Genomic DNA, 23,074 nt, shown 5'->3' on the forward strand with positions numbered 1-23,074 from the left:
ATCAACAATGAAAAGAACGCGGCCAAATAAATTCTCTGCATACCCTTGGCCTGCCTCATTTTCACTCGAGACGCCGAGCAGAGAGAAGCTCTTTCGCAAATTTGCCGTGAGATACAAGATCTGTCAGTAACATGCTGTTGAAAATGAACGAGATATCTGTCCTTCTTCTATACTACACCGGCTCACTAGTCTTGTTCCTCGTCTTTTCAATCTTGCGACTTGTTCAACTTTTTCCTTGTTCGCAATGGTTACTTGTCGAACTGATGAGGAAAGTTGCGACTGTTACGATTCGACGAGAAGATTACTGGCAGTCATTATTTACGCGGTCCATGTTCGACTCCATGCGATCCTCCATTTTGCTTGAGCTTCAGAAGTCTGTCCACGTAACTGGAGATTCTGCCCCAGACTCCCGGATTTTTACACTGGATGGCCGACCACGTCAACTTCTAGACTTTTCCGAGGGGAATCGTCCATTGGTGATCAATTTCTGCAGTTGGACCTGCCCTGTTTTTAGGGCCAGAGTGAGTCAATTCCTTAACATTGTACGCGAATTCAGCGACGTGGCTGATTTTTTGACAGTTTACGTGGAAGAGGCACATCCTTGTGACGGATGGTCATTTAAGGTAAGCTAAACCCACTCCGGGCTAAGTCGTTATCCCCCATTAAGCTAAACCTCCAGACATTATAATATGGGCTTACTGAAATTGAAGTCCATACTTTTCACTTCGCCCACACTGACAAGGGCTATCGCTCACCTAAATTTTCAATGGCGAGCGGTTGGGAACAAGCCCTTAACGTCTTTTACCTGAAACCAGTGGGGGCGTTTATTGAAAGGAATGAACAACCGTTGGTGAAACCAAGACCCAGAAGTATTCCGCTAAAAAAGCATATCTTTCCATTACTTGTCTTCGAGATACCAAAAAGACACGACCACTCCAAGTTTCATACCTTGAAATCTTCGCTGTGAAGATAAAGAAGGGGTTATAGCACCGCAAATGCGGTCCCCAGGAAGTCTCAAGGTTTTCGATTATTTGGAAAAAAATGTAAAAAATCAATCGCATGATTTCAAAGTGACTGGCGGGCACCCCTCGAAGAAAATAGCAAATGCAGTAAATTGCAGTTGATTGGCACTGGCGCATACCTAATACAATATTTGCAAAAAACCCGAGCAAAACCCACTGAACGTGCATGAACGTGTACAGAAATCGCCTCAAGTAATAAAGAAGTCGTGAACTTTATGAAGTGTCTTTTTCTTAACTTGTCTCTCCCAGGGATCAGTTTTGAAACTAACGAATTTAAAAATTACCTTCATACTGTTAAATTTACAGTAGAAAGTTGTTTTTCATCGTGTTTCAAACTTGTCAGAAAATTTTTTTGATAAATAGAACCGGCTCCATCGTTTTAGCTTAACGATTTTATTCAATCTTTCTAAGAGTTTGAAACTGCGAAAAATGATCTGTCATTTCAACAAAATATCGACAGCGTTGATCACTGCAAAAAAGACAGCCCTGCAGCATATTGTTTGCCTTGGCACCAAACCAATGCATTACCTAAATTGTTTAAACCTCTGTCATTTTTATTTACTAAGGTCTTGACCAGCTATTCAAGTGATAAGCCCCATCGCATAACTTCTTGGAGTGCATGGTGCTGAGTTTCATAACACCCAAGTCCGCGGTGGTCTCTGACCTTTGCATGAAATACTAAATATGACCCTTAAACGAAATCTTCTTATTCAGAGGTAGATCCAGTTTGTAATGTTTATCACTTGGGGTGTTAGTGGAAGGTGTTTTGAGGTCAACGTAATCCCCAATTGTCACCATTTATATGACACTTTCAAGGTGTGAGTGTTTTCGAAGTGACCTTCCAAGAAGTAGATTTTCTGAAAAGCGAGCCCTCCTCGGTTCCAAGGAAGGAAACTTAATGGCAGATAGTGCCAGAAAGAAATCAGCTTTGTCCGTTTGGACGGCGTTGGCTCCGTCACGTGATACATGTACTTGTTCATAAATTATTGTACTTATTGGGACGTTCAAGAACCAAAGCACAAATTGCAAAGATTACATGTCGTAGCCTCCACATTGTTGTTTTGCCCACTAACTCAACTTTGAAACTGTTTAAATTTTTTACCATCCTATATTACTGTCATTGCTCTATTTTTTCCTTGAACTTCGAGCCGGAGAACTGATTCGCATCTCCTTCAGTAACTTAGTCGCGGGCTTGTAAGAGAGATCAGGTGGATTTCAGTCTCACTAAAAACACCATTTTTCTTCTATTTAGAACAACGTTACCATTCCAACACATCAGACGCTGGAGCAAAGATGCGGCGCAGCGCAAGTGATGCTAGACACCGTGGCGTTCGACTGCCCGGTCGTTGTGGACAACATGGACGGAACAACAAATAAAGCTTATGCGGGAATGCCAATTAGACTATACATCCTACGAGGGCGAAATGTGGAATACGCGGGCGGCATTGGTCCTACCTTTTACAATCTAAACGAAGTCAAGGAATGGCTTCAATCTTACACCCAAACGTTGCATAAGAATATGAGACACAGAGCTTAGGAACAAGAGACTCGGTAAAGGATGTATTTCCATATAACACCTCGACTCAAAGAGAACTTTCAGTCGGAGACAACGAGCGCTTTCCGTAGTGTGATTCAGTGGGTTGCAAAAGACAACTCCAACGTACGAGTTTGTGGATGAAATCTTAAAATGAGACTAATTAACTGAACTTATACTCCACTGATTCCGAAGTACCCTTTAGTGGACACTGCAGTATATACACGAATACTCTCGAGTGATATATGAACTTATAATTTTGTACCATCGTTGTCCCTTCTCGTTACATATAACAGTTCGTCGAAGTAATTCAAAACAGTTTTAAGGCAAAATTGAAATTTTTTCCACAGTTTGACTTTAAAAAAAGGGAATGGTAAAGGAATCGATCAAAAGCCTTTGGCGGTGAGAGCAAAAGGGACACGCGCGCTCAGTGGACCGTCAACTTTCGACGGGCCGCCCCGCACGTGCTGATGTAAAGTAGCAATATAGTTGTCATTCGCAAAAGACAAAATGATATAGAAATGGCTAGCCAAGCCGGGTGTCTGAAAGCACAATGCATACTGACATACCGCAGATTAACATCCTTTGGTAATATATCGATTTATATACAAACATTTAAGACTGAGTATATACTGAACCAATGAATTGTAGTCATAACACCGATCATTTCATCCGTGGCTAAAATTTTAGGCAACCATCATGCAAAATACGCGGTTGCTTTTACCGAAAAGTCATTAATGATCCAAGTGCCTCACGTTCAAGGCCTTTAGGGCATTCTTTAATTTCTTGCAAACAAGGGACAAATAAAATGAAACAATAATAATCGTGAACATGTGTGCTCGTACTTTGTATCAGAGCCGTTTTACTTGCCAGTGACTCCTCGTGATTTCTTCTTGAGGCAAGAAATTCGAACTTGCTCCTTTTGGCAAAAGAGGAAGTAGTTTCTTTTGATACTGTTTGGTGATCTCCAAGCCAGTACTTTAACATCAAAGAACCCAGACTGGCGAAGTCGTTTCGAGTTCGTCGGAAAAACGATCGTTTTCAATTAAGGCCCCAAAACACCTTGGAAACAAATTGACGCCGCTAAGCATGTATTGGTCTTGCACAAGAAGGGTCATAACTTTTCACGTTTCGCTACATTTCGCAACCACTTACAGCCCCTATATTGGGCGGGTCCTCGATATTAGAATCTCGAAGATAGCTACTTTATTTCAAGTGAACAGTTAAGAATTACGAAAACATTTGATGACGTAAATTCGAATTTTGCGTCGCATTACACAATAGTGAACAAATCTAGAAGTTTTGAATGAAAAACAAGGTGGGCCGACAGGAAACTAAGTTATTTTTCCGAGATTGTGTACAGTTCAAAGGCGTTGAGCTGCAAGACGAAGACGAAAATCAACTTCTATTTTGTCTCAATGAGGCAATATAGGTTTAAGTACAATTAAGAGAGAATCAACGAATCATCCAAAAGAAAAGAGTTAATTTGTATGCCAAATGTCTAGCTGAAAAAAACAAGACACTTAATAAGTCAAACATGAAAAATAAATCTCCCCTTATATCTGAAGGGGCAATAAGATTGAGAAAAACTGTTTTCGTTGAGAATGTGCTCTCGAGGCCGGACAGAACCTTATCATTTAGAACTTGCGTGTAAACTCCGTTGACATTTCCCGTAAGAAAGGGAAGAAATTCCCGTGGAAAGAGCTCTCGAGGTCGCAACTGAACTCACCAAGTACAGCGAACGTGTAACTTTTTGACGTTTCCCATAAAGAAAGAACAAAAAAGAAAATGTGGAGTGCCTTTAACAAATTCTTGCTGAAAGCGGATGGACGCAAAAGCTTTGACGCGTTTGCAGTTTGATGTGTTCTACCGGCAAAGACGTCATGACAAATGTTTACAAAAGTTTCTATAGGCCTAACCTTAAAAAACTATCGCTTTTTTCGCATTTGGTTTGTCACACTTCGATCTCTTGAAAAAAAAAATCAACCTTATACTTTGGCATCGTCCTTGCCTGCTTGAAGGGATTACGACCCATTGATAACTTTTCTGTCTGCATCAATAAAACGATTCCTAAGTGTTGAAACAAATCTGTTTAATTTGTCGCGAACGAAACAACTGTAAATTTGTTCATAAGTCGTGAATTCGCAACAGATAGTTCGCTTTTTAAGGTTTATTTGCTGTGTCATTGTGATCGCGTGCTTGGCTTCTGTTTGCAGTAGTGATAAACAGCCGAAAACACGCAGATAATGTCACGCAAAGTTCGACCAAAACTCCTCAGGCAAATTTTTGGTTAATTTGAAACATTGACTTAGTATTAACCTATTTTTTTCTGAAATCATGCGCTCGGCTGGCGACCCTTTCATCTTAATGTAATTGACTATGTGCTTAACGTATTTTCCTCTTTTTCCAGAAGCGAAGAACATGATATAAGAGGAAGAGTTACAGTGACTGTCATGTTCCAACAATTTAGCACAAGCCATTGAAATGAAAGGTATGCAACAGTTTTAATATCAAATAGATATTCTACGCATTCGTACCAGAAAATACGTCATTAAAGGAAGAGTTATTGCGGCTTCCAAAACCTGAAATGACTCGAGTGAAGCCAAACCAATCTTAAAGTTGACAATAGATCCTTCAAAATCGATACTCCGGAACCCACTCTTTAAGAGTCTTTTAAAGCATAAATTCAGGATGAAACATCACATCTAACTCTGCGATGTTGGCACTGAAATGCTTAACGTAAAAAGGATAAACACGATACCGAAATGACACCACATGGATGTTTTCACGTCTCGGCGTTTGATTAACGCACGCGCACCGCAAAACCTTACGGCTTACAATTACTTAGACTCGCACAATGTACTTAACTTTAATCGCACATGCAATCTTCAGGTTTTTTCAACTTTTTTAAACACGGAAAAGAAATTGTTCTATTATTTTTAGATGCCGATGGACGATACCACTTTCTTAAAAATGCCTGTATTTGGTTCGCGATCGCTATAATACAACAGCGTTCACTGGCGTTTATTTTAAAAAACATTACACTTTAAACTAAGCTAAAACTTCCTGTTATTGCTTCAGTTGTTCCGTGGATTTAAAGAGTTCGTTAAAGATCTCGTCTGTCTTGTCTTTTAATTTAAACTAAATTCCAAGGTTTTTACTCTTGATTAGTTCGAAATATAAACATGAGAATCCGTAGAAACGAATTGTCTTTTTTAATTCAATAGCGTGTATTTGGAAAGTGCCCATGATTTCAACCAATGATGCAAATACGAGAAAAGTTGTATGTAGAAGATTTATATTTTTGTTAATAAGACAAACTAAGTTTTTTTTTTTGGCATTGCGTTTGCTCATTCATGTTTTTACAAACTATTATTGTAAATTAAGAAGTCATTTTATAGCTGTAAAAATCCTTGTGAGAACGCGAAAAGTGGTTTTCGTGTCTTACAAGTACATCACCGCAATGTTTACAAGAGTCAAGAGTTCTTTACTAACGGCCACATACTGTGGTGAGAAAGTGCAAAATTAACAAACTAAAAGGTTACCTAGATTACCGCAAAACATGGAATTTCAAAGTTTAAGTCTAAAACTATAACTAATCCTGGAAATCTGTTTGAATAATATTTACACTTCCACAGTCAAAATGCAACCAGTTGCACTATTGTGTAATTGAAAAAAAAATCAATGTTCGTAGGGGAAATCGCCGAAGTAATTGCCAAATAAATTATTTTGAACATAGGATTAAGTTGTTAAACACGACAACACAAGCTCCAATGGATAGGCCGGCAGCGATGTCTAAATGAGATATCAGTTCTTCACGTTAAGAGGCTTAAGATATGAGACGACCTTTTCGTGATGAGCCCAATTTCTAGAGCAAATAGGGGTCACTTCGGAAAACTAGAAGTGCACAGGAAAGCTGGCCTAGGCCAGCATGGAAATATACCGCTTCATACACGCCTGCATTGACGGTTCCCCAAGGCCTCAAAAACGTTTGCTGTGACTATAGGCGCGTGGGAATAATACCACACAACGCTGGAGCGAGGAAAAAGGCATCCGTGCGTGAGTCCGTGTGCTAATTCCGGTATGTTTGCGCAGCACTCGTATTCAAGAAACAAGCTTGTCATCTCCACCTCACGAAAGGACCATGTGAAAGGTCAGATCTCTCACAAGTGTTTTTAATTCCCAGAAAGCAAAATTTTTGACATTCCTTCGGTGCTCAGTGGTTATATATAAATTGACACAGTCGTCTTCGAAGATTAAACTCTACGATCGACCGGTAAGAGAGCGCTTTGGATAGTTGAAAAAAGAAAGACAAATCAGCATTCGCACCATGATGCTGCGTAAAATGTCAACCGTGTTTCGTAATTGCGCGGGAACTGTTCTACTCTTTTGTGCGTTTTTGTGTCTTCGGATTCTCCGCATCGTTCCCTTCAGCAAACGGATCGTAGCCAAGCTGGGAAAGACGGTCACGACATTGGATCTGCCCATCGACGACTATTGGGGTTCGCTCTTTTCGTGGAACATGTTCCAATCGGTGCGTTCTACAATTCTGGGTGACCTTCAAAAATCAGCGCGTTTTGGACAACGAGCGCCAAATCCCTCGGTTGTAACGTTGGATGGTGTTTCGCATCCTCATTTATTGAACTTTTGCCGGGGAAACCGTCCTCTTGTGCTAAACTTTGGCAGTTGGTCTTGCCCCGTGTTCAGAGCAAGAACTAAAGAGTTTTTAGAGATTGCGCATCAGTTTCATGACGTGGCCGACTTCCTTACCGTCTACATCGAAGAAGCACATCCTTCAAATGGCTGGGCGTTCGAGGTAAGAGCAATCCCTATTAAGCCTTAAACCGTTTCTTTTCACTAAATTAAAATCACTTTTTGGACATGTGACGCTTAACATAATGTCTTTCAAGTTTCTGTCAAGTCAAACACTTAAGTGTGACTATTCGAATTTAAGCGATCAGTTCTGCTGGCTGGGTGTAGCTCCATTCATAGTATCGATGTTGACTCTCAAGGAGATCCTTTTCAGAAAACTTTTCAAGATCTGTATTTTTAGTAATAAGCTATTTAAAATAGGCGCCAGACAAGCATGCGCGTTCTTCGAAATCTTAAAATTAAGATTTATGGTCCGAAATTTGAAAAAGGGACATATCTTTGTATGAAGAAAAAAACAAGGCGCACACAGAGATCTAAAGACCAACATGGATTTGGTGTTATCGATCCGAGTTTTAAGTTAATGACAACTGCAAATGACGCATTTTTTACGCCACAGACTAAAACGCCCTGCGCTCCCAGCTCCTTGCGAAAGTCCCAGTAAGTTAAACGGTAATTGAAAGTATCCCTGCTCCTTTCCGGTCTAACCACTCAGTAGCAAATTTAACGTTACGAACAGAAGTTTCCCCTGATCTATTTAAAGACCCCGAGAGTTTCTTAGGCCGAGTTTTGAACCCACAACCCCCCGTGCGGCTGTCCGATACGGTGCCAACCGGTCGGGTAAAGCAGATGCAGAGAACGTCACAAAATATATCCATGGGGCACGCAACCCTGGTATTTTGCCATGGGAATCTATTCGCATTTGCGTGAGATACTTCCTGAATTGCCGTAAAACACAACATTTATTAATTTAATTTCTCCCTTAATAATCTATCGAAATTAAAACTCTCATTTACTGTTAAAATGTCGCAGCCGTCACTGAGGGGTGCGCATTTCATAAATGGTCTGGCAAAGACCAGCCTTTGCAACCACTTTCACTATTTTAAGAAATTGAGTCAGTTTGTGTTGCCTTCCAGAATAACGTCAATATACCAAAGCACGAAACCTTGGAGCAAAGATGCCAGGCTGCGCGACTTATGTTGAGTTCATTCAAGTTTGACTGCCCCGTTGTAGTCGATACGATGGACGATGAAGCAAGCAAAGCGTACGGCGGATTCCCTATAAGACTCTACATATTAAAGAACAATAAAGTCGAATACGCCGGTGCAATAGGACCTACTTTTTACGCGCCAAAGGAGGTGAAACAGTGGCTTAAAAAGCACAAGGCCGAATCTTCTAAATCAGAGCGCCAAAGGGCGTGATGAGGCAACTAGAAGGCAAGGGGAGGGGAAAAGTTGCTTTGGCAGGCGAACTTCCCGTAAGCACACGGATTGGCTCAACAGCTTCGATGGAGCAACAGCAACACAAGGATCGCGAATCGAAGCCTGCACATTCCCTCTGACTATTTCAGGTCCCCAGAAACGATCATCAGGCAAATTCAGCTAGTGTCAGGCTTCCAAATCCGGAAGGTTTTACAAAAACCAATAACGTGGCAAGTTTACAGAGGGGCTGACTTGTTATTATAAGGCCTCAAGATTTCAAGAAGGAATTCTTAAGAACGCTTCAAGGCGGATAAGAATATTTTTAGTTTCTGGCTACATTTCGGTGTATCTCAAACAAAGCGATTATTTGTAGGTTTTGTTCAGGTTGGCCTTTGATTAAGTCCCTATTTGTTTGCTTAACAGATAAGAAGGGAAGGCGTTCGCAGTGTGGTCATGAATCTCTAGAAATAACTTCTTAGAGAGTCGCGCCGGTTGTAATTTCAAGTTCAGTGTTATAAACGATTGTTGATAAAAGAAAAAAGTCGGCCTTTGTAAGTTATTTTATTATATACGATGTAAAAAAGGCGCTTTGTCTATTATCTAGAAAGTGCTATCCCATTGTAAATAAAGTAAAATTTATCCTAGCGAACAATTTCTTGTATGTCCTGCATATAGACCTTTATTTTCCGCGTTTGATCGTATAGCGTTGTTCAAACTGAGGTATTGTACGCTTATATTGTACGTATTATTAGGATCGAGTAATTGTTCCTAAAGCGTGAACTTGGAAAGTTTTTAAAAAGGATTTTTGTGGAAAGGTTAAATCACCATTGAGGTAAACGTCAGTTCCAGTTGATTAGCACAGATTGCGTGCGATTGAAAAGAAGGTTCGTGTTGATTTTGCCTGCCCCCAATAGGGTTAAGTCAACGGGCAGTCGCTCTAAATGTCGCAAAGCTCATTGACGTATTTCACCGCTTATTAAATCCCCGAGTTTGGACAACGCATCCACACAATCCGTCAAAGTTCAAGAATTGGTAGGCTCTTTCCTTGAACTAAATTTGAACCAGACGAGCAAGTCACGCGACCCACTGCAAGAAATCGGCGCTGTACAACGCACTTAATTAACATTATTGTGTTCCAAACCAAAGGCCGGAAGGCATTCGTAACTGTTTACATGTTTACAATTCCTTTGTTGAGGCTTTCTGTATCAAACATTCAAATCATTTTACTGTCTCGTGAAAAAAAGTTCTGTTGAGCACGAGAAATTAAAGTTTAGCTGTTGTTCACTGTGACTGCTGGTTCGATCATCGTTTTAGAGAGAATTGGTTTTGCTCTCAACCTGTAAAATTGTTTGGTCAAAAGGTTTTCGCAAACAACAACTGCCAAGTATCAACTTGAGTCGGGTTTACCGCTCACCAAAAAGTGTTGGGCCCAAAGACACTGCGCTGATTTTGAAAAAGAGACATGGTCGCTCATGCAAACGAAAAAATTATATCGTGACTTGTGCTAAGCTGGCGAAGTGCATATTCCTTTGACACAAATTAGGTGTTAATAATCATTGAAAATGAGTGATGAAACAATGAAACGATGACGGAGAGAGGCTCAAAACAAAACAAGTTCAAGTGGTCAAAGGACAATCAATTAGGGGGCGATTTTAGCAAACAAAAGGAGACCGTATCGACGTTGGTATCGGTGATGCCCTGTCAAACTTGTCCATCGTAAGTGTGTTGGTTAAGGCGGCATTGTTAGTAAAACGGTGCCTGTGAGTCCAGTTCTTTTCATCTCCGCATAAACAAATGTCTGTCAATATTTGTGTAAACCCTTAAGATTATCTGAACGTGCGAATTCGCACTGAATGGGCCTCAGTTTAATTTCCGAGGGTCAACTGAGAGAATAGGAGCTCATTACAAGCTTCTCGAGGCAGATACGTTCCAATTAACGTTAATTTCCTTTCTCCATTTCTTCACAGTGGGGAATATTATTTGAAAGACATTTCGTGTGATTTACTTAGTTGGACCACCTATGTATACAGAGCATAAACATGACAGTCACGCGTATCGAATCTGCCAATGCAATTTTAATTTTTTTCCTCAAATTCCTCTGCCGAAAAATAGAAAGAGAAGGGAACCATAAGAGAATAACTTTCTAATGGTATAGTTCGATGTTCAAACTTAGCCAGACAACAAAGTCAACTGAAATTTCTAGACAAATAATGCGGATCAGAGTTTAATCACATTTTGAAGGAAATTTCTTCAGCCTCATACAGACGTGAAATAAGAATAATGGTCTATGCCGTGAGCGGGGGCGGACAGAGTAGAAACTAATGTGTAAAGAAATAATAGGGCTGATGGCATTTCAGCGTTTCAAATTTGGTGTATATAAATATACAACATGACAACCCAGTTATTGTTGTGTAATTTAATAACCTATTTGTCAGGCCAGAATTAAGCGACAATGCTATGGTCAATTTTAATAACATCTTTACTTTGTTAGATAGTCCATTTGAGGCACTTGCGTTCCTCATTGAGGTCTATTGGATTTGAAGCATAAATGTTTTGTATTTACGTATTCGCAATCGTCTTATTACTGGATTGGAGTTAAGGTTGGAAAATCTTAATGACTCCTATCAATAGAAACCCTTCTGCAAAGGAAATTGCTTTCCGCTTTTGACAAATACAAAGATGATCTATTTCTCAAATAGAAAATGTATAACAAAGTTAAATTGTGAGCAGAAATCAACACATCTAAGTATACAAGTGAAATGTGGTTCAACTAGAGATTGAAGTTGGATCTCCAGATTAACGGTTAGATGCATATTAAAATCGTCGCTCGGACTGATCTATAAAGACCATTCAAGGACACCACTCCCAAGTCGATGGGTAATGCACGCCCCAAACCCGGCCCTGGGGCCAGTTTCTCGAAAGTCCCGAAACTTAATGGGCCATTTTCGGGTGTCACAATTCCCTCTGCATCTCAAGAACGGAGAGGATTTCAGTCATCAAACTTCATAGTCAGTTTGCTTTTTGTTACCGTGAAAACATGTTAAAAAATCGGCTTTCCTGTACAAGTGCTTGGCAAGTTCACAAATGGCTTTTCGGGACTTTGGAGAAACGGGCCCTTGGAAACATGTATCAAGTACATCAGGGTTGACAATGACTGGTTCCTTTATTTACTTTGGACCGCCAATATATTCCGCTTTGAGGGCAATTTAAAGGGATTTCTGGCAGAATAACTCGTAAATCAAGTGAAGCTATGATCCTCGCAGTTATCAATGCAATTTCAGCAATTGCGTGGAGAAGCCTGAAAAATTCAGTCCTGAAATTTCCAGGCTTCTCTACGCAACTGCGAGGATCATAGCTTCACTTGATTTAATATCCGCAGTTCAATATATGATTCATTTCATATCTATCATTTAATCGTTAACTCATAAATTGTTACGTTGAGAACAGAAATGAACACAGCTAACTGAGAAGACAACTAAAAATACGGTTCAGCCAGGAAACAAACTGCGTTCCCCTTGTTGACGAGAGGATGCCTTAAACCACTGAAACCACCGATGAAGGTTCGGTTCTGTTCGTCTACGCACGATAAAGAAAATTTTTTCTCGCTTGTTCAGGGAATATGCTCTCCGATGACTGCAAATCGTCCATACAAGTCAGAAAGAGATCTGTACCTCTTTAACGTGTTTTTTTAAAATACAGTCCCACCAAAAGATGGCTAATTTTTCACACGAATTAAATTGTCACAATGATATTTAGACTTGCCGCTTGTATTTTAAGAGCAACGTTAGTAAATGAATTAGCTTGTGGCCCCACAGCGGCACCTCATAAGGGATGCCTAGGCTACGATAGGAACTATACGGTGCATTCATTCCCAGGAGGACAAGACAGTCCGAAAAGTCATCTCCGCGGGCGTTCACCTTTGACAACAGTCAGCTGGATTGAAATGAAAATATTTTGAATAAGGAAACACAATAAGCCCAAGAGAGATATCAATAACAGTTTAAACTTTCTTAATTTCACGCTTTTTTTTTCTATAATGTGCTTTTTGTGAAAGAAACACTGACGAAATTTAAGACTTGTTATTCGAGCGTCAACAACGCACTATCATTTGAAAATTTGGTTTGTTTACATCTTCAAAACTTAGTGTGATGCAAAAAGAGAGCACACGTTTGTTTTGGATTCTATGCAGAACAAAGAGATTGATAAAATTGTCTTTCCTTTTATTTTCCTAAATTAGCTTTCGACACATTATCAATCAAACTACATGAGCAATTTCAAAAGTTTGAAACATTTTTTGTTATCTTTTTTTTATTAATGTAGCTTCTAAGTTGAGGTGAGTATTCTTAGCACCTCTTTGAAATCGTGATGGATTTCACTTTTCGTGATGGAATTCAGTTAAAATAGATAGCAACCAAAAAATAAAATCTGCAAACAGGCGTCCCGCTGACGTTCACCCATTCCAAAGTTTCAGCATTTTAAGGTCAAACAACTAAACTTTCAACAGGTTAAAAATAGACCTTTGTCGAAAATAAACCACATCTGCCATAAACGAGGTTGCAGAGGAACAACGAGAAAGGATCACGCACATGCCGTGTTGAAACATCTGGGGTTTGAAAATAAAAACACCAGAAATTCGATCAGATGTTTTTCTTGTCCCAGTGTTTGTAATGCAAACAGCTTCCATGTCTGTTTGCAAATATTACCTCATCGATTTGACTATTTCAAAAGATACGTGTTTTACTTAAACGGGTAAGGTCAGCGCAATTCAACCGAAAACAAGATTTTCTGTTCAAAAATGATCACTCTGAGGAAACATCAGTGTCTTTTTCCCGTAATACAACAATTCATCCGTATCATACGCTTTAAAAATAAATCTTCACTGTTGCCTTTATCAATAAGCCGTGGGATTTTTTCAAAATCGCTTCAGGTTATGATTTAAAACAAAGGAGCACAGATCTGTATTTTCAAATCGCGAAAGGTTTGGGTACGTGGCTATGTTACAAAAACTGAACCTGAACCGACAGTGACGAAGTCGTCTTTTGCAATTTGCAGCCCTATATTATTTTGCAAAATGGAATTTGAAAGTAGTTATCTTTGATGATCTTTTGTAATCTCAATAGAGGAAATTTAAGAGTTTAGGACTTTGAAGTGTGCTATTGATTTTTCCATCGCGGGAGGTTTGACTGATTCGAAGTTTCGAGATAAGCCCTGGACTATTTAACGTTGAAAACGGATTTCCATTTAGAACTCACGGGACTGCACAGAGTGCTTTAGCTCCCAATGACGTAAATTGATGTAATACCTATTATTCTTATCAAATTAGATTTAAAAAACTCAAATCTATTAAGTCCTCTTGAAAAAGATATTGCCGCTCAGAAGTACTTTTTTACAAAAAAATTACTCAATTTTTGATCTTACGTTAGATTGATGCAGTACGGCGTTAGATAATCAAAGTGAACTCGTTGTAGAAAAAATGGGAAAGAAGAGACTGACGCACACTGAAGTTAAGATGTCTAGCAGTCAGTTCCATGTCAAATCTTGAAGTTTAACTTCCCATCCGCCATCCCTTCGCTAAGGAAAATGACGAGTAAAAACAAATAAGAGAAAAAAAATCGCATTTAATGCCCTATACTTTGGACCGAAAACATTGCCAGCCGACTGCCAACCAAAAAGAAACTCATGGCATTGCATGTGCAAGAAACGTATCGTGGTTTTGTGATCATGTGGGGATTTGTTGGATTGTTGTCACGCGATGACAGAAACGTCACGCGAAAATGGATCGAACACGCGAGATTTTGAAAGAACATTAAATTGGGGTTTACCTACGCGAGATTCCGATACCCCAAGCAAGTATCACGAGTCATAATCTTTTTTTAGACGCGACTAAGACAATTTTCAGTTTGTTTTTCGAATTTTCGTCTCTGACATGACCACACCGGAACTTGTCAATTCCAATAGATTCTGCATGGCCTTTAATTAACAAGGAAGGTGATGAAATGATCTACACGTAGGCAATTAAAAGTAAGGTTTACAAACAATATCCGACATCTAAACTTTTTTTGCAACCGTGGTACCGCCATCAAAGATTGAGAATACAACCTGTTAAAATGGACAGTAATTGAAGCCTAACGGCGTGCTTATGGCTCCTTTAACAACAAAACCCATGTCGTATGGTATCTTTACGCAAATTACATTCCAACGAGGGACCGTTTGGTCGAGTGGAACGTGTCAGTGATTTTTTGGTCGTAAATCAAGGTTAACTTCCTTGATCATAGAGTACACACGCGCTGGCGTATGAGTCGTTTACGACGGAGATGAAATGTCACGCGATATATAACCTTTGTTTGACAACAAACCAGGCTTATGCGGGGACAGATTAACATCGGTACCATACGGGCTTTGCTGGGCAACAGCAAACGAGCAGAATTGTTGCAGGGGGAAGGCGCCTTAAACGAAATATCCATCGCGTGATGAACCTAGTTTCAAAACCTTTGTTATTTGCAGGCCCTTTGGGGTCATTTAACGAGAAAACAAGTCGTAATTGGACAATACGCTTTGTTTGAACCACTTTATGGCATTACGCAGATTGGAATTTCCTTAGCGATGAGTCCAATGTTTTCTTTTACAAGTCTGATCTCTTAAGCGCGACTACATTCTAGAGATCTTGAAACACTAGAGAAACTTGTACCCTTTTCCGGTGAAGGGAAGACAGTCAAGTTGATCTCGTGACATATCCCAATTCCTCTCTTTTCATAACTTCAAAACAAAATAGTAATCAGATTTCATGTTTATTCTAAGATAAAGAAAAAAGGCAAAAGCAATGGTTTGATGCATAAAAAAAAAACAAAGAAAACCAGTGCATTGATAAAATCTTTGATGTTTTTAATTTTTTTCTGCGGTTTTATCCTTTATGTGATTAATAACTCAACTGAACTTTCTCGTTTATAACTAATTCTTCTATGTCTAGCTTGATGACTTCGATTCGCCACTTGTAGGCAAAGTCCACGCAATGTGGTTTTATGCGGGTGTAAATTGATCGTATCTGAGGTTCTTTAGTTCTTCACTATGGCTAAATTGTGCCGGTCTCTTAGAGTTTGAGAGCATGTGATGTTGAAGTACATTTCCCTAATGTGTAAACCTTTGAAAGCATGAGTTACAACGTATAAACCAAACAGGTTTCGTTCGGTATTGCCAAGGGCTCACGAAAGATTTTTCGCGTCATTTCGCCGGAGCTCATATCGCAACGTATGCGATCAGGTATGACCACTTTTTCTTCACGCTTCCACGAGCGTAAAGGCTTCATCTTGGCGTTTGATAGTCACATGGAGAGGAAAACCACCACGAGTCCACGATTTTCCGTATTTCAACTGCATAGTGACTGCCACGTACCGATATAAAGTTCCCTGTTACTCAACAGAGTCACTTTCCTTGTTTGTTGTCAGTCATTCATACCACTGATATTGAGCTGATGGTTACACGTTAATTTCACTCTCTTTCCATCTCTCAAGCCATTTTCTGACTTCTCCAGTTTTGTAAAACGTAGGTCCCATACCGCCAGTAAATACCACTATGCCATTCAAAATGATGCATAGACGAATTGGAAGAGCGCCATAAGCTAAATTTGCCTCGTTCTCCGCAGAATCCACCAAAACTGGGGCCTGCACTTTGGATGCATGTAACATCAGCTGTGCAGCTTTGATCCTTTCTTCGATAGTTCGATGCTGCTTGACGGCAAAATCTGTCTGAATTATGCAAACAAACAAAACGATCCACGCGTCAGTTGAGCTGACTTGCATTGCCTAATCATTTCTTCTATGAACACGTCGCATTTCTGGCGTAAGGCATGCACTGCAATTTCACGCCATTCACTGGCATACAGAAATTCGCGTTAACAGCAAAACAAGAAAAACCTATGCAGTTCCCTCATGAACGGTCCACTATATTACGCAATGACTAAAGTGGCAATGTGCTTGGATTAATCGAAAATTAGACTTAACTGAGACAACACTCAAATTCTCGACATATTGTCGAGATCATTACCTTGAATGCCCATCCATCCGTCGGGTGCGCCTCTGATATATAAATGACCAAAAAATCCGCGATGTCACTGAATTCTGCCATGATGCTATTGAATTCGCGCAATCTCTCCATAAAAACAGGACACGTGCAACTTCCAAAATTTACAACGAGCGGACGACGCTCTCTTGCAAAGTCCAAGAGGTGAGTTCGTGATTGTCCATCCGTAGAGAAGAGAGACGGATTTGGAGCTTCTATACCCCGCTTAGCCTTCTTCTGCAGATCTATCATTAACGTTGAAGTTACAGCTTTGTACATCTGCCATCCGAATAAACTCTCACCGTAGACGTCTTGGCTCATTTCAGCTCCCGCAAACTTGATGAACAAACGGACGACCAGCTTTCGAAATAGCAGCGTGCAAAACAGAAACCGAAGGATAGCGAACGCTAACAAAAGGGCTATCGATGCCGTGTAGAAGGGAACAGCGACCGACATCGACGGCATCAGGGAGTCGATTCCTTCAGCTGCAATTTTCTTGTGTAGCCGATTCAGTTCCTTACACGTTGAAACTGCCAGTCAGTTGTAACTGGAACAAACTCACGGACGAAAGCATGCGCGGGGATCATTGACTAGCAAGAAATTTGATTCAATAAAATGATGCTTCGACCTTATGAACTTTTGCGTGATGTTTTGGGGTAACGAAGAAATTTGCGCACCAGTTAAAGAGGTAGGCGGGTCATTTAGGACTCAATCATTTTAACACGAGACCCCGGCACAAGGTAATCTTGGCTTTGCTTTTAGAGGATGACACAATTTCAGTTCCGATGAAACACCTAAGAATGTCATTTTGAAGCCCTGAGACACTGATTTGACCGATTAAAACTTCTGAGCAGCTTTAAGATGTGCTGGCTTAGACAAGTCTTGTTTACGATTATGCATGAACTACCGTTGACCTTGCAAGCTGCAGCCATTAACACGCAATGTCTCGCGCACTTTTGACAAGATTTTCTCCTTCCCTTTTTAAAACCAAATTCTTAATGGCGTCTTTTTCAACTGAGAAGTGACGTGAAGTGCAAAGGCTCGTTCGTCAGCGGAGCCGTTTCAAAGTTCTGTATTTTGCCACTTAAACCGATGACGTCACCTGCTGAGGAGAAAGATAAACGGACTGAGACCAGCTGTCAAAAGCCCTGTTTTTCGACAGCCGCGTTGTTCTTTATCCTCCTGCAAGAAAAACGCCCCTTTTAAATAGTCCTTCGTGTGGTCGACCACAGGCGAAACTAATGTTGCACGCGATTGCACAACCCGAGCTTTCGAATTAACTTCCTTGGCCGCTAAACTTCAGAATATCGTGTTGCGCTTCAGTATTTTTCCTGAAGCAGTTTGCTTTTTTTTTATTTTCCGTAAGCAAACGTTGAATGCGCTTCAAATTAGCACATTGCTACAGTCGTTAATCGCTCTTTAATAGACATTTTCCGGTGTGGAGGGATTTTGTCACGACAGCTCTTTCTTCACTCAGTCGATTCACGAAAAAAAGTGTCATCAGCGATTACTTTATCCGCTAGTTTCGTTGCGGGAGGTACGTCATCGCCTTCTTATCAACACCGCTCCTGACTGACTAACAACATTTATTATAATCTGAACTACGGATATCAGATTTCCAGCATTTTCATTGGCTCGCTGGACACAGGCTATCACTTAATATACCTGCTGTACCTAATATGGTCAAGGAACGCGTCCAAAATAAAGCGAGCTGAAAACATCTTTGCATCTCTGGCCGACAAAAGCCGTTTTGGACAGGCATTGACCGAGGCAGAAATCGATGCTTTAGTGGAAGAGTTGTTGATCCTGGAGTTTTTAATAAAACAATTATTCTACTCGGGTTTCTTGGATATAAAATGATTATAACTAACTAGTCGCCCAGCGCGCCCTCGTAGAATAATTGTTAAACAACCGAAGCCGGCTGGTCGCTTTGAAAATCATATACCTTTCCTCACAAAGTTTTAAACCCTTGAAGGAAACAATGATACGTCGTCATTCTTTCTATTGTTTTAGCAATTGTTTGGGGTCAGGGTTGCAAACCAATGGCGAGTTATCTTTAGATCACCCAAAGTTTTTTCGCTTCCGTTACTTGATTTCCTTACTCAAGAAAACTGAATTGTTGTCAAACGGCCTCCCATCCATTTTGTCAAGATTATGGCGAAAGTAACAAATTGCCAAGAAGAAACAAAAGCCGCGAAATTCTAATCTTATCGTTAACGTTGAACAAGAATCAAACAGGAGCAAAACAAACTTAAAAATATAAAGACCCGTGCTTGCAACTTAAATCCCAATTATGAATTAATCCATAATAAATTTAGCAATGCCCTTAGCTGGAGTTTTCCAAGGGCAACGGGGCATAAGAAATGGCACCTCAGAGGAAAAATTCGACAAATAGTTTTCACCTCTTGTTTTTTGGCTTAGTTCATTCCAAATTAAACGATTCACTCACGGTTTCTTGGTTTCATTCAATTTACGAGAGAGTATGCTTTTTTTAAAGAACGCGCATTTCTGGGAGTGAAAAGGCACGAGCACTTAATGGAGTTATCAACACATAGTTCTTCAGGAATCTTTTCAAAAACCGCACAATAAAGCACTTGAATGCGTATCATAAATAACCCATATTTATACAAGGCAGTATTTTTAAGCATGCAGTCTTTGGGGTTAAGAAGAGAAAGAAGTAACTCAAACGAACACAGCAGCTTTAGTAAAACTTAAACTAATCGGTGTAAGGATGAATTTGGAACTATCAAAGACCACGGAGTTGATCAAAGCGAGATTTCGAACTGAGATGCATCACCGCGAATTTCCGGTGCTTCAACTACTAAAACATCCCGCCTTCGTTGATAAATCGAATTCTCGTGACCAGGAAATTGATCATAATGTACACGTTGCCACGTGCAACAAGGAACAACGACGTGTGTGTGATGTTAAGTTACACGCGCTCACATTGTGCCTTTCTTGTGGTTACATATACATCGATTCCCGCCACGCCACGCCATTGCTGAAAACGTTGTTCATAGTTGGCATGACAGGAGTATAAATTAAGTATACACTTCAGTACGAGCAAATTCTTTACCACCAGAGCATATTCGTTTGTTATGCAAATCTACTGACTTAGAACTGCTCAAAGTACGACTAGGTTTCAATTCATGGTCGTTTGGCCTGGGATCAAACCACACGCTTTTCTGGTGCTAAAACAATCGACAGAGCCGTTTTGGCAAGAGTTTTCAAAGTTAAAAAAATGGGTTAGCCAATCTTTAATTTTTCCAGTCAAAATTAACTTTTTATCCTTGTCCAAAGCAACAAAAGATGAAGATGCGCGAAGAATGATCTGCATGCTGCTTTGCTACGTTGTGATAGGCAACTGTAGCTCTCATCCGATGAGATGCAAAGTCAAACCAATCATATATCCCTGCAAAGATGTTTTCCCGCGAAAAGCGCCTGCAACACGCATTTACCCCCATACGTCTGATTGCTTCTTTTAGTCGTTTACTTCCATCGAGATTGGTCCAAAAAAACTAGGCCACCTGATCGACTATACATCAAAATACCCCTTATTGGAGTTATCAGCGGTTTTGCCACATGAACGAGGCTAAGGGGTCATTTTGTATTGAACTGAAAACACATCTTTAATAATAAGGACCATTTCATCGCTTTTTTCAAATTTCCCGAGTCTTTTACTGTTTCCAGAGGCTACTGTGATATCGTTTACGCACTTCAAAAGCGTGTGTTACTCTCCAATGCGCAGATTGGATACAATAAGCGTTCACGCTAGGCAAGTTTTCCGCTTTTCACGTAAATGACCAAAATACATGACTGCAGTATGCAGAAAAGGCGTATTGACGATAACGACAATAACATGACAATTACAAAAATAACTTAGCCTAATTGGTAACGTAATTATAAACAAGCGCGCGACCCAGTTGGTCAACAAATGCGTCATCGTATTCCACAATTATTCCACGAGTCCTCACTGGATATGAGATGGTAAATAATCATGATGGCACGACGTACTGAGTTGGTTATAGTTAACAAATCTCATACCCAGAAAGCGCGACTGGAATAACTTTGTATTAAATTTTAATAAAATGCTTCTGGAATTTAGCACCGTGACAGTAATTGGCGCAATCAACGGAAACAGTATACAGTGTAAGAGCTCTGATCACCACGATAACGTGAACTACCCAGAACGCTGGAAAAACAATATCACAGATTGACATTAACCTAAATGATATTGCTTGTCACATATCCAACGGAATTATTGTCTAATAATTTGGTCTCGGGTTTGATTCGACAACATTCAACCAGCATTCGGTATATTGTTATTAACACTGCGAGATTTTTTTAAGGAGGCGCCCTGTTGGGCATCACATGAATCTTCCGGTACAACTGAAGAGGAAGAATGAAGTTACAATAACATCAGATATTACGTTGGAGCGCCCATAAATTCTCACCTAATACTCGACAGCATTTATTTAGACACTCCACAATACATCTAATTGACTATGTGGCAGCCAATCGTGTAGCAGACACCGAACTTATGTCCTCATAATAATTTCAATCAATACAATGTTTTTTCAAAGCTTACTACAAAGACATTTCTTTCTTGACGCACTTCTTGAAACCCTGCCACCCCTGCTTCTCTGTTGAAGACGTCTAAGGGAAAAAATTGAACATGTTAGCAAAAGACATTTTAAAAATTGTTTCTATACAAGAAAGACTGACTAAGCCATGGATCCGCCGATCGGTTGGAACCACATAACGGGAATAATACATTGTGGATTCAATACCATACTGTTCCCACATTCAGTCTTAAAAATAGAGAGATAAAAGACACTTTATCGTTCGATTGAATAAGAATCCAGGAAGTGATGATTTAACACGGTATATTTGGCACGGTTTCAAAGCAACTTACAAGGATAATAAAGATGTGTTTTAAATGGCATTTTAGCAGGTGATTGACAATTTTACTGTGAACCTCCATTAAAGACGAAGGCTTTCTACCTTCTATTCCATTTATGCACCTATCAATAGAGACTTAACGATTTACGACGCGGTCGTCAACGAGAACGCCACGAAACAACAATATCATTGGTTAAAAGTGGAAAAATAATCGTGCTGCACATGCGGCACGCGTTTTAGCACAAATTCGATCGGTACTCTGCACAACAACGACGTGAAATCACCAAATTTGAGGATTTTTGACAACGCGAGCGCACAAATGTGAATCTATCGTTTTCTATTTTTACTCTGAAACCGCTCGTACCAATTTATTTTTAGGATACTTCGCCCACATTGTACGACGCGAAGGAGATGGCCTAACCGCAAGAAACTTACGATAGTGCAAAGTTATATTTTGAGGTGACGTTTTCGTTGACGTCGCCGTCGTAGATCGTAAAATCCCTAATGTTAAGCCCGAGACGCGGAGGGAGGGATCACGCTAACCACGGGAATTTCATCGTAAGGGCTGTAACGAAGGACATTTGACCACCAATTATTTTGTCCCGGGTGTGGGGAATTTGACTGACTTTTTTTTTAAGAAAATGACAAATTCCCCACCCCATGTGCCCCCCCGGGCTTAACATTGATAGATGCAATAGTTCTATTCCGGAATACGGTCAATCGAACGCAACCTTTGTGTCGCGTTTTACACCAAATGGAAATCGTCAGACAGAAACTTCTGTTTTTCCAAAAATGGAATAATCTTGTTTGATATAAGCTTATTTCTTTCCTGTTAGCTAAGGGCAATCAAGTCTTGAACTTCTCAAAATAGAGAAACAAGTTAGAATAAGATGATTTTATGACAAGTTTTCCCTGACAAGTTTCCTCGACAATTAGCCTTGCTCGTGTAAATGATGAACAAGCTTTCCTTAAGAAAGGAATAATTGCTCGTGTAGACGATGAACAAGTTTAGGCTGTGCCCCGGCCACAACACTTGTGTTATTAATATTCCCTGCCACATTTTCCGTGACGTCCGTTTTTACTAACAGTGCTTTCCTTGTCAAGGAAAAATTGTCAACTTTACCCTATTTTCCTTGACAAGGAAAACTTGCTCGTGTAAACAGGGCTTAAATCTCTCGCTTACGGTGGCAGGCTTAAATTTGCAATTTGCCAAATATCACTGAAAGAGTCCATTGTCTTTCAGGTTTGCCCCCATCAGCGTCAAAAAAATTGTCTATTTTTACACCAAGTTTTGCAGGAAAATAAACAATAGACCAAAGCGACTAACTCAATGCTGTACGCAATTCAAATTTCCTGCTGGTCTTTTATATACCGGATCCGAAATGATTAATGTCCATGAAACAAAAGAACAAAGCGAACATAACATTTCCTAATTAGCAAGGCCTAATCGGAATAACAATAGTTCTTTTGTCCTCCGCTATTTTAGTCCG

At 40.0% G+C, this 23,074-nt stretch overlaps 4 protein-coding genes across 4 annotated transcripts in view; 2 read left to right on the forward strand and 2 right to left on the reverse strand.

Moving 5' to 3' along the window:
- On the forward strand, window positions 1-3,386 carry LOC138016439 (type I iodothyronine deiodinase-like). Its single transcript, XM_068863577.1, has 2 exons — window positions 1-623; window positions 2,275-3,386. The coding sequence occupies exons 1-2, from the start codon at window positions 132-134 to the stop codon at window positions 2,557-2,559; spliced, it is 777 nt and encodes a 258-aa protein (XP_068719678.1). The 5' UTR covers window positions 1-131; the 3' UTR covers window positions 2,560-3,386.
- A 2,908-nt stretch (window positions 3,387-6,294) lies between these two features.
- Window positions 6,295-9,276, forward strand: LOC138017840 (type I iodothyronine deiodinase-like). The gene is made up of 2 exons (XM_068864830.1): window positions 6,295-7,372; window positions 8,343-9,276. The coding sequence occupies exons 1-2, from the start codon at window positions 6,887-6,889 to the stop codon at window positions 8,625-8,627; spliced, it is 771 nt and encodes a 256-aa protein (XP_068720931.1). The 5' UTR covers window positions 6,295-6,886; the 3' UTR covers window positions 8,628-9,276.
- A 6,212-nt stretch (window positions 9,277-15,488) lies between these two features.
- On the reverse strand, window positions 15,489-18,530 carry LOC138017841 (thyroxine 5-deiodinase-like). Its single transcript, XM_068864831.1, has 2 exons — window positions 16,668-18,530; window positions 15,489-16,369 (listed from the first exon to the last, which is right to left on the reverse strand). Exons 1-2 carry the CDS (start codon window positions 17,145-17,147, stop codon window positions 16,100-16,102), a joined length of 750 nt encoding a protein of 249 aa, XP_068720932.1. The 5' UTR covers window positions 17,148-18,530; the 3' UTR covers window positions 15,489-16,099.
- A 2,215-nt stretch (window positions 18,531-20,745) lies between these two features.
- Window positions 20,746-23,074, reverse strand: part of LOC138017837 (calcium uptake protein 3, mitochondrial-like) — a 32,606-nt gene continuing 30,277 nt past the window's right edge. Inside the window, exon 13 of the mRNA XM_068864825.1 lies at window positions 20,746-21,338. Coding sequence (XP_068720926.1) covers window positions 21,270-21,338 — 69 coding nt within the window. The 3' untranslated portion in view covers window positions 20,746-21,269. The remainder of the gene's footprint in view (window positions 21,339-23,074) is intronic.

Source organism: Montipora capricornis, chromosome 9 (assembly GCF_036669925.1).
Source record: "Montipora capricornis isolate CH-2021 chromosome 9, ASM3666992v2, whole genome shotgun sequence".
Lineage (NCBI taxonomy): Eukaryota > Metazoa > Cnidaria > Anthozoa > Scleractinia > Acroporidae > Montipora > Montipora capricornis.

Coding starts and splice junctions, on each gene's coding strand:
- LOC138016439 (XM_068863577.1), top strand. CDS start 132: ATGCTGTTGAAAATGAACGAGATATCTGTCCTTCTTCTATACTACACC. Junction 624..2,274: donor GTGACGGATGGTCATTTAAG/GTAAGCTAAACC, acceptor TCTTCTATTTAG/AACAACGTTACCATTCCAAC.
- LOC138017840 (XM_068864830.1), top strand. CDS start 6,887: ATGATGCTGCGTAAAATGTCAACCGTGTTTCGTAATTGCGCGGGAACT. Junction 7,373..8,342: donor CAAATGGCTGGGCGTTCGAG/GTAAGAGCAATC, acceptor GTTGCCTTCCAG/AATAACGTCAATATACCAAA.
- LOC138017841 (XM_068864831.1), bottom strand. CDS start 17,147: ATGCCGTCGATGTCGGTCGCTGTTCCCTTCTACACGGCATCGATAGCC. Junction 16,370..16,667: donor CGGATGGATGGGCATTCAAG/GTAATGATCTCG, acceptor TGCATAATTCAG/ACAGATTTTGCCGTCAAGCA.